Source organism: Centruroides vittatus, unplaced genomic scaffold (genome assembly GCF_030686945.1).
Source record: "Centruroides vittatus isolate TY-2023 unplaced genomic scaffold, ASM3068694v2 contig_365, whole genome shotgun sequence".
NCBI classification, from domain to species: domain Eukaryota; kingdom Metazoa; phylum Arthropoda; class Arachnida; order Scorpiones; family Buthidae; genus Centruroides; species Centruroides vittatus.
In genome coordinates, this window is record NW_027122189.1 from 114631 (window position 1) to 126894 (window position 12264).

At 37.8% G+C, this 12264-nt stretch overlaps 1 protein-coding gene across 1 annotated transcript; it reads left to right on the forward strand.

Moving 5' to 3' along the window:
* The first annotated feature begins 4509 nt into the window (after positions 1 to 4509).
* On the forward strand, positions 4510 to 5418 carry LOC136975222 (uncharacterized). Its single transcript, XM_067270252.1, has one exon. The coding sequence runs from the start codon at positions 4510 to 4512 to the stop codon at positions 5416 to 5418; it is 909 nt and encodes a 302-aa protein (XP_067126353.1).
* Positions 5419 to 12264: the final 6846 nt, after the last annotated feature.

Consider the following 12264-nt stretch of genomic DNA (forward strand, 5'->3'; position numbering starts at 1 on the left):
CTAAAGCTTCAGAGGGAGCAGCAGGATATGACATTTTTTGTGTCAAGGGCTTTGAAATAAACTCGAATGAACAAAAAATTATTATTATTAAATTATTAAAAATTATTAAAAATTATTATTAAAAATTATTATTGATCTGGCCATCGAAATACCTAATAATAAATGTTATATCAGATTGGCTCCAAAATCTTCTTTGTCGCTAGATAACATAATAATAAATGCAGGCGTCATCGATTCCGACTATCGTGGAAATATTGGGGTGATGATGTACAACTTTGGCCCAAAAAATATTGTTATTGAACGTGGAACTGCCATTGCACAAATTATCTTCGAAAAAATCTCACACCCAGTATTTTTAGAAATGGAATCATTAAGCGAGACAGACAGAAATGAACAAGGGTTTGGTGACTGTACCTTTTCTCAAAAAATAAATTTTGATGATTGTAAAGAAATTCTGTTGTCTGATTCTGATACTGAAGACTATAATATTACTAAAAATGTAGTTTTTGAAGACGAAATTACTGTATCTGAAAAAAAAGAAGATACTGTATCTGAAAAAAAGAAAATTTTGGAACTCATAATGATCATAACTACTTGTAACAAAAATTAAATATTTGATATTATTTTGTAATGTACTCAAATATAATATATGTAATACTCATTTTATACTCAAGAATGTACGCTCTTATATGTATACATAATATGTACTTGAATAAAGCAGCAAATAATATAAAATGTTTTATTTCTTTATAGACGCTACACAACCCCAAATTGACTGGAAAGCTTTCTCATCTTCGGCCATAGACGAAAACGTTATTCGTCAATTTCAAAACTATGTCCACTGGGATACAATTAGTCGACGACGTAATTTATCTGAAGAGTTTATTAGGGAATTCGCGAATAAATTAAATTGGAACCACATATGGAAAAATTACAAATTTCTACCCTCATTTATTATGGAGCATATTAACTATGCAAAATGGGATTTAATATGTCAATATCAGATATTAAATGATCATTTCCTTACAACTTTTTTCGACCATCTTGATTGGAATAAAGTAGCCGAACACCAAATTCTTTCGGATGCTTTTATTATTGGCTACGTACATAAATTTGATATTAAAAAACTCTTAAAATACCAACAATTAAAAACCTCAACTTTACGTCAAATACAAGACTTCCTAAACTGGAATTTTGTTTCCCGTTATCAAAAGCTTGACCAAGAGTTCATTGACGAATTTCAATGTCAGCTTTCTTGGTGTTACATTATAAAATATCAAAAATTAGATCGTAATTACATCGTTACCCATCGTGAAAATTTATACCTATACTTAATGGCAGAATTGTGTCTTAGTTTAGAAAAACTAAAAGAAAAAGTGGACACACTTAAATTGTAAAATTTAAATGATTTCTCTGTATTAATGAAAATAAAAATAAAAAATCTTTCAAAATACTTTCAGTGTCGCATTATTTCAAAAATTATTAATAACATAGAATAATTGCAAAAACACTAAACTTATTACTTATAACACTTATTTACCTAAAAATTACTTATAAATACAACAAATTGAATTTACTTGACAATTTTTGTGATTCGTATGTGTCATTTGACTACTACTGATAGTATTTTCAAATCTTATGAGGTCAGGCTTCACTCTTTCTTCTCCATGGGCCTCTAACGGGGTATTTTTTTGTATCCATCGTGGGTTCGACCAGGCTCACGTGGAAACGATCAGCTGGTGAGGGTTGACGCCACGACATACGGACTGCTTATGAAAAAGTCCTGCAGGTACGCGGATTCGATCTCGGGTCACATAAGGCATATATTGTTTAATATATGCTTACGGAATCTGGGACGTTTTCCATAATTCTTCGGTAGAATAATCAAAAGTAATTATGGTTCGAGATATAAATAATAATAATAATAATGAACGTATTAACGAGAATTTACCTGGAATAGTTTGTTTTTTACATGGTGATTTTTTTTTTTCATAATTTTTTTTTATTTTTCTTTTCTACATAAATTTAATTAATAAAAGATAAATATATATATTAAATATAAATGTTTTGGATTTAAAAAAACTAATTCAAATTAATTTCATACTTGATTATTTATAATAGTCTGTTGGAATTTTTTCACAATTAATGTTCAACAATGTTTAACAATGTTCCAGTTTCAATTATTACATAATTAACAAGTCATACAGATAACAATATTTATGGCAATTTATATTTCCATAAATGTTTTGATTTTTATCATCACGTTTGTTAAATATTGTATTATATACACGAACAAATCATTAGTTATTGATTGAATAATAAAATATGTTTTCTAGAATTAGAATTCTTGCCTCAGGACATCAGCGTATGAGGCCTCTATCACATTCATCACAGATTCGGCCAGACCCATAACGGGAGTGGCGGAAGGTGAGGGACGACCGGACAACAAACTGCTTCCTGGAGTTCTTCGCCTACCCGGATTCGATCCCGTGTTCTCCAGAGTGGCAGGCTGACGCTTTTCCTGCCTCAGTCATCCGGGCCATGCTGATAGGTCACTATTTTACTATGTGGCCTTCTATCCTACTGGACTGAAATGAATTTGGCCAGTACGGCAGCGAGGAACAGGATATTCCAATCTTAAATATACTGTATATGATAAATTATAGGGTCCTGTTCAGATTCCAATTTAGGTTTTATAATTACTGATTTTCTGAGAGCTGCTCAAAATGTCCAACTAGATCCGTCCAGGTCTATCAATGAGGATGGGGTCTGAAATATCTGGCTAAATTATTTATAAAAAGATATTTAAATATCTTTCATGGATGTGTCTTAGAAAAGACGCATAGAAATATGACGCTTCGTTTGACTACAAGAGAGCAATGAACAAATGTCATTTGTTGCTCTTAAAACAAAATGAAGTTTGATCGTGATCAGTAAATAGAGTTAAATTTTACTTTCGCTTGCGAGAAATATCAGTGGGCGCTTATGAAATAAGCATATAGTGAGGAAGTGCTTCCATGATCCATAGCATTTTGATGATCCAATCTATTCTATAAAGGTTTGGAATCAATTTCTATTAAAACAGAGAAGATTACATATTCATTTGAGAATGCTGACTGAAGAACTATAATACTGGTGGTTTTGTCGTCTGAAAAGACTGTCGAGTTATCATTAATGAATTTGCCAATATGTTGAACGTTTCCCGTGAAATTGTTTATATAATTTTGCACAACCATTTGCATATGAAAAGTGTGTTTTCTCTGGCTCCCCTAACTTATGACGCCTAATCCAAAGTAGCCTACTATACGTTTGGATGAAAGTCTGCCAATAGTTACAACGTCTTGCGGTTGATCTGGGTGATCTGATCTTTCCGTAGTCAGTTGTCACTGGTGATGAAATCTTGATACATCATTTTGATTCTGAGAGCAAACTGGGTTTATTTTACTCTTACGTCTTGTGGGGATTAAGAAGACCCTTTTCAGGCCCATAGTGGATTCAGTAGAGTCCACAATGGTGCGGCCGGGTGATAAGGGATGGAGGCAAACATATTCTGGACAGACCAAACCCGAAAAATTCTTGGGGATGCTCATTCGATTCAAAGTCCCCCAGAGCGGTAGTCTAAGCCTAATTTCACATTATCCGGTGTCAGATATCGGACTATAACTAGTTTAAACATTAAGTTCAGTTATACTTGTCATGCCCGCTATGGAACGGGTTTGTATATTCTCGCTGCTGCCAAAATACTACTGGATAGTTCATATGAGATCGCAATGAATTCTGTACATCTTAACATGTCCAGCGTCGGATATTTAGCGTCCGACACCGGAAAACGCCGAGATTTTGTCTATCTTCATACGGATATCCGGTGTCCAACTGCCGGACAAACGTCTGAAATTCTCTCATAAAATCTCGTACACTACGTAGTCAGATATTCGATGTGTGACAGTCTTATCCGGTGCGTGTGAAAAATAGTACTATCACCTTAACCACCTCGTCCTTCTGGCTAGCAAAGCAAACAGGTTACCTTAGGGTAAAAATCATTATCTTTTACCTTTTGATGTGGGTTTTTGTCCGTGGTGAGGGGACTTCCCAGAGATGGTTTAGTAATTCTTCTTTACTATCCCTGGGATCTGAACGCTTACCCACGTGTTCGCCATGAGTGGTGTCTAGTATGCCGGAAAGGGGGATCCTGGTAGTTGAGGGGCAACATTCCGTCCCCAACACACTGCTTTGGCTTCTGCTTCGGATAAACGGGAGGCTCAAATCAGGCTTTGTTTGAGTCAATCGGTTGGTTGTTGAGTCATTGTTGACCTCGGCTTGGAGTCAACCGATCGATGCAGACCGGGCAGACACGTCAGACAAGATGTGCTTTTCTCGACTACATTGTGAGGGTATAGCTCCTGGGAAACCCTGGTGTGACGGTCTATGGGAGTGTCCCATGTGATGGCATCCCCTTGTTGGACCCCATGGTGGGTGGGGTCACTAGGAGCTGAATAGTTATTTTTAAACATGGATTCATTAAAACTAAAAACTACAAGCATTGATGCATCACAACCAAAGGAGGTCAGTTCCTCCAACCAACCAACTTATCTCATAGTACATAGTACTACTGAAAAACCGATGTCGAAGTGTTCTACTTTCCTAATTCAAAAGTTGTTTGAATCAACTATTGGACATTTAAAGAAAATACAAAAATTGAGGTCAGGGGACCTACTGATAGAAGCAGCCTCCTCTCAACAGTCAGCAAAGCTGTTGAAAATGACATCTCTAGGAGCCATAACAGTTACCATCACACCACATGCAAGTTTGAACTCATCACGTGGTGTGATATCTGAGGTCGATCTGATGTCTGAAGATGAAACAGATATTCAGATTGGTCTTGCAGATCAAGGTGTCACTGCTGTTCGACGCATCTCCATTTGTCGTGATGGCAAGTTGATACCGACTAAACATCTAATTCTCACATTCGGAAAGCCGACATTGCCATCATTCGTTACTACGGGATATCTTCGATGCCCAGTTCGATTATATGTTCCAAACCCGCTGTGTTGCTTTAAATGCCAGCGGTTTGGACATTCACAAACATCTTGTAGAGGGAAAGGTGCATGCGCTCAGTGTGGAAAAGAAGATCACGAGAGTACTGAATGTACAAGCACTCCATGCTGCGTAAACTGCAAAGAAGCCCATTCTGCCTACTCACGGAAATGCCCTGCATGGCAAAGAGAAAAAGAGATTCAACGGGTGAAAACCGTGAATAATATACCTTACCCCGAGGCACGTCGCATGGTCACTTTAAATGCACCAGCAGAAAACAAGACATTTGCTGCTGTTTTAAAATCGACTAAGACATGTGGAGTTCAAACAGATATTTCTGTCTCACCAAGTGAATCTCTCACTCGCCATGCGAAATGCTACTGATCACATCAAAAGATACATCAGAAAAGGAGAATGTAAAACCTAAAACACCACTATGTAAAACAGGGGTAACAACAAGAAACCTGGGTTCTAAAAAGGCAAATAAGAACTTACTAAACAAACAGAGAGTGAAAGCAGCTCTCTCTAAATCTAAAAAATCAGAGGCTCAATCTATGAGTGAGTCTCTGATATCTCTGATGAAGAGAATAATATGGAGGTGACACAACCAACGTCACCTTCAAAAGGAAAATCATCTGTGAAGTTAAAGAGGGATACCTTCACAAAAAATGCTGCCTCAACAAACACATAATGGATTACAAAATAATCCAATGGAACTGTCGTGGTTTTCGCAACAACTTTTCTGACGTTAAACACTTGATATCATCTACTACATCTCTCTGCGTGGCACTCCAGGAAACACATCTAAAACCTGGAGAAAGAATTTTTTTAAAAGGATTTGATCTTTATTGTAAAGATGATGATAGCCACACCCGCGCCAGTGGAGGTGTGGCTTTACTGGTTTAAAACTGCATCTTGTTTTTACTGGTACAAATAACAACAGAGCTACATTCTGTGGCAGTCAGAATTTCAATTGGAGTAACTGTCACAGTTTGTTCCATATACTTGCCACCAGATGTTAGAGTCAATGAGGATGAACTGGATACCTCGGTTGAACAGCTGCCAACTCCATTCCTTTTATTTGGTGATTTCAATGGCCACAATCCAATGTGGGGCAGCCCCGACATCAATCGTCGTGGCAGGACCATTGAGAGATTTATAGGCAATCACGAACTGTATATATTTAATACCGGAGAAGTGACATACTTCTATGCCCCAACAAGAACATTCACTGCCATTGATTTATCATTAGCTAGCCCGAACTTGTTTTCAGCATTTACATGGGGAGTTGGATCTAATCCACTCTCTAGTGACCACTTCCCAATATTTCTAAAATACTGAGGCAGAAAAAGCTGTGAAACAGCCCGTTTACCACGCTGGAAACTCGAAATGGCAGATTGGCCTGCATTTTTCTCTTTGGCTAAAATCACTGAGGAAATGGTTAATACTGCTGATATCAATGATGCAGTCGAAGTTGTCACTTCCAGTATTATTCAGGCAGCCGAAAAAACAATGGGGAAAATGTCAACCAGATATTTGAAGCATCCGAAACCATGGTGGGATCAGAATTGCGAGGCAGCATTTAAAAAGCAAAAGAAAGCATGGGGGATTTTCAGAAGATACCCCACTGCTAACAATTTGGTTGCTTTTAAGAAAGCAAAGGCAAATGCCAGAAGAATCAGAAGGCAAAGCCAAAGAGATTCTTGGAGGAAGTATGTATCCAGCATAACATCTTCCACCAGCACAAAAGCAGTCTGGGATAAACTCCATAACATCAATGGGAAATATGCTTCTCACTCCCTGTCCATGTTGGAAAGTAATGACACAATAATCAGTGATAAACAAGGTATTGCTGATTTGTTGGGTGAGACGTTTTCCTCTTTATCCAGCAATACTATGTATACGAGGGATTTTCAGGTTTATAAAGCCCAAAGTGAAAAACAGTACTTAAACTTTCACTCTTCATCTAATGAGGAATATAACGTGCCATTCACCAAAATCGAATTACATAGAGCGATGTCTCACTCGGGGAATACTACTGTAGGCCCGGATAAAATTTACTACAGCATGATTAAAAATCTGTCAGACAATTCCCTCAGTAATCTTCTGAATCTGTTTAACAGAATATGGACAGAACATACTTTCCTGACTCTTGGAGGCTATCTATCATTATTCCCATTCCCAAACCAGGCAAAGACTGCAAGAATCCCTCTAATTACAGACCAATCTCTCTTACGAGTTGTCTCTGTAAACTTTTTGAGAGAATGGTAAACGGACGTCTGATGTTCCTCTTAGAGGAAAAGGATTACTTTTCACCACATCAGAGTGGATTTCGTAGGAACAGAAGTACCAGACAATTTAGTAAACCTTGAAACATCCATACGCGAAGCGTTTGTTAGACGACAGCACTTAGTGTCTGTGTTTTTCGATAAAGAGAAGGTTTATGATCGCTGCTGGTGATACGGAATACTCCGTGATCTGCACAAATTCGGATTGCGAGGTAATTTGCCAATTTTTATAAAAAACTTTCTATGGAATCGAAGATTCCAAGTCAGGATTGGCACAACTTTATCTAGGCTTTACACACAAGAAGAAGGTGTTCCTCAAGGTTCTCTTTTGAGTGTGACTCTGTTCCTAATCAAAATTAATAGCATAGCTAAATGTCTTCCTTCCAGTGTGAAACACTCTCTGTATGTGGATGACTTTCAGATCTCCTGTCAGTCTAGTAACATGAGTTTTATTGAAAGACAACTGCAAACCTCTTTAAATCGGATAGACAATTGGTCCAAGATCAATGGTTTTACTTTTAATGCAGAAAAGACCTCGTGCATCCACTTTTGCCAAAGGCGCGGTTCACACCTGGACCCTGAAATTCATTTAAATGGGGTTAAAATTCTAATGGTCAACGAAGCAAAATTTTTGGGTGTTGTGTTTGACCATAAATTGACGTTCTTACCACACTTGCGTAATTTGAAGAGTAGATGTTTAAAAGCTCTGAACCTTTTAAAGGTATTAAGCTGCTCATTCTGGGGAGCCTACAAATTTTCAATGCTCAGAATATATAGAGCTTTTGTCCGCTCTAAGCTTGATTATGGATGCATTGTGTATGGCTCTGCACGAGAATCTACTCTTCGGATGCTGGATCCAATCCACCATCAAGCATTGCGTTTGTGCACTGGTGCGTTTGGAACTTCTTTTGTCCAAAGTTTGTACGTAGATGCTTATGAGCCTTCACTATCTCTTAGGAGAGAGCAGTTGTTTTTGTTCTATTGCATTAAACAGAAATCTCTGGCTAAACCTTCAGTTTATTGTAGAGTATTAGATACTCAGCTGAAAAGATTATTTACAGCTCGCTCAAGTTGTGTCCCTACATTCGACATCAGAATGGAGAATGTAAGCAGCACGATTGGCCTAGACACAAGCAACATTTCACAGGCCGAGGTTGACAATATATCACCTTAGTCAACTCCTGTGATAAATGTTGACATTAGCTTAAAGCAGTTTCCTAAAGAATCCATCTCGGACTACATGTATAGGCAGCATTTTGCTGAAATTCAACATCGTGACAGGAATTTAATTTTTATTTATACTGATGGATCAAAATCGGTTGATTACGTTGGCTCAGCCTTTGTCTGCCAGGATGAGATCATGGCAGAACAAATTGCATCGAATTCTTTTATTTTTACTGCAGAGTTGCAGGCTATTTACCTAGCCTTAAAATATGTAATTAGGAAAGGTCATCGTCGCTGTGTTATTTATACTGACTCAGTTAGTGCACTTTAGGCTTTGATCTCACATGAACCTAGTTCTCACTCTATAGGGATTAAAATTCGCAAACTGTTTTGCTATCTTATTGCGAGTAATATTTTTGTAAAATTTTGTTTGGTCCCAGGCCATGTAGATATAAGAGGGAATTAAGAAGCTGACTCAGCTGCAAAGTCAGCAAGTCCTTCTCAGCATACAATGTTTATTGAAGGAGGTGACTTGAAGCTGGTCGTTAAAAAACGACTAGCAGAGAGATGGCAAAATGTGTGGAACGAACAAGTCCACAATAAAGTTTACGAGATGAAACCTGTGATAGAAAATTGGACACAGAAAAAACCCTATGACAGGAGATTTGAGGTCATTCTTACTCGTTTGAGAATTGGACACACTCGACTGACTTATCAATACCTTCTGAAGGGTGATGACCAGCCTGTGTGTCAGTATTGCAATTGTACTGTAAGTGTTAAGCACATACTGAGCAATTGCACTGCCTCTGAAAGGATTCGTAGGCAGCATTTTGGAAATGCAAGTTTTAAGGAGATTTTGGGCCAGAGGCCAAATGTTGATAAATTATTGAACTTTCTAAAAGTTACAAATATGTATAAAGAGATTTAATTATTTATTTATTTATATCTATACACATCTTGTTATACACAGTTCAACTGTTGTATATTTTTGTTATTGGTTCTTTGTTTTTTGTTTTGTTCATTTTTATTGTTTATTTTGTTTTTATGTACTATATATATACCATAAGATGTGGCGCAGCTTGGCCTATGTGGCCCTTTTGCCAAAAAATTTTAACCAATTAATTAACCTGTATGTGGATGACTTTCAGATCTCCTATCAGTCTAGTAACATGAGTTTTATTGAAAGACAACTGCAAACCTCTTTAAATCGCATAGAGAATTGGTCTAAGACCAATGGTTTTACTTTTAACGTAGAAGACTCGTGCATCCACTTTTGCTGAAGGCGTGGTTTGCACCTGGACCCTGAAATTCACCTAAATGGGGTTAAAATCCCAATGGTCAACGAAGCAAAATTTTTGGGTGTTGTGTTTGACCATAAATTGACGTTTCTGCCACACTTGCGTAATTTGAAAGTAGATGTTTAAAAGCTCTAAACCTTTTAAAGGTATTATGCTGTTCATTCTGGGGAGCAGACAAATTTTCAATGCTCAGAATATATAGAGCTCTTGTTCGCTCTAAGCTTGATTATGGATGCATTGTGTATGGCTCTGCGCGAGAATCTACTTTTTGGATGCTGGATTTAATCCACCATCAAGCATTGCGTTTGTGCACTGGTGTTTTTCGAACTTCTTTTGTTCAAAGTTTGTACGTAGATGCTTATGAGCCTCCACTATCTCTCAGGAGAGAGCAGTTGTCTTTGTTCTATTACGTTAAACAGAAATCTCTGGCTAAACCTTCAGTTTATTGTAGAGTATCAAGTATCAGATACTCAGCTGAGAAGATTATTTGCAGCTTGCCCAAGTAGTGTTTTGACATTTGATATAAGAATGTAGAATAGAAGCAGCACGATTGACCTGGACACAAGCAACATCTCACAGGTTGAGGTTAATAGAATTTCATGTTTGTTAACCCCAGTGATTAATGTGGATTTAAGCTTAAAGCAGTTCTTCAAAGAAACCACATTTGACTATGTCTATAGACAGCACTTCGCAGAAATTCAACATCGTGACAGGAATTTAATTCCTATTTATACTGATGGATCGAAATCGATTGATTACGTTGGCTCAGCCTTCGTCTGCCTGAATGAAATTGTGGCAGAACAAATAGCTTTGATTTCTTTTATTTTTACTGCAGAGTTGCAGGCTATTTATTTAGCCCTACAGTATATAAATAGGAAAGGTCATCATTGCTGCGTGATTTACACTGACTCAGTTAGTGCATTTCAGGCTGTGATCTCAAGCGAACCTAGTTCTCACTCTATAGTAATTAAAATTCGTAAACTGATTTGCCATCTTATTGTGATTAATTTCTCTGTAAAGTTTTGTTGGGTCCCAGGCCACATGGGTATAAGGGGAAATGAAGAAGCCGATGCAGCTGCAAAGTCAGCAAGTCCTTCTCAGCATACAATGTTTATTGAAGGAGGTGACTTGAAGCTGGTCGTTAAAAAACGACTAGCAGAGAGATGGCAAAATATGTGGAATGCACAAGTCCACAATAAACTACATGAGATCAAACCTATGATAGAAAATTTGACACATAAGCAACCCTATGACAGGAGATCTTAGGTTGTTTTTACTCGTTTGAGAATTGGACATACTCGGCTGACTCATCAATATCTTTTGAAGGGCAATGAGCAGCCAGTATGCCAGTATTGCAAATGTCCACTTACCATAAAACATATACTGCTCGATTGCTTTGCCTTTGAGATAATGCGTAGACAGTATCTTGGGACAGGACGTTTGACAGAGATTCTGGGCCAGAGGCCCAATCTGCATAATGTATTAGAATTTATAAAGGTCATTAATTTGTACAAAGAATAAATTAACTATTTATTTATTTTTTACCTTTTTGTGTTTTGCTGTTTGTTCGTTTTAATTGTGTATATACTTGTTTTTGTTTTTTTGTTGTTATTTTATATAACATATTTATATAGTGTTCGATGAATTAACCATTTAGCGTGGCGCAGCTTGGTTTTTGTTGTTTTTGCGCCAAAAAATTGAAACCAACCAACCAACCTCTAAGCTGATGATCTTTATCTTCTAACCACAAGCACTAGCCCTACCCAAGCCGCTTGCCGCATCCAGACGGCTCTTCACCACCTCGAACACTGGGCAACAACATGGAGCCTGTCATTCCTCAGCCACCAAAAGTGCAACTATAGATTTCTCTCTGAAAATCCATCGCCCACCTATAGCACTGTCTCTAAACTCAGGAATCATTCCCTAATGTTCGTCATTACATATCTTAGGTATTTATTTTTCTCAGACATTTACGTGGCGTGTACACGAAACCTTACTGCAATCGAAACTGACTCGCGCAAGCTCTTTATTAAAATATTTTGCCTCGTGCCGGAACTGCGCCAGAAAAGTTGACAGTCTAGTCTTCGTCTAGTATACACGGTTCTAAGTTCTATGGCAACCTTCGGCGCTCCTCTTCTTGATGGCGCTCCTCCTACCATGATTAGTCGTATCAAAAAACCAATACACACCGCTCTTCGCACGGCATTGCGTGTTCCTAAGTATATCCCTATTATTTCGCTTTATGTTGAAACAGACTATATTCTGTTACAGACAAAAATACGCCCAAGAGCGATGTTTCACGCTATTGTTCAAATCTCCAGAGGCCCGTTTAGTTCCCTACACTCAATTCTTCTCACGGCACTCTGTTTGGAATATTTTCATTGGCGCCTGTACCAGCGTCCGTACGTTTCTTGGGTTTTATCCCATCTTTGCCGAGAGGGTCTGCTAATGACACGCATCTATCGGCAAAGGCATATGGC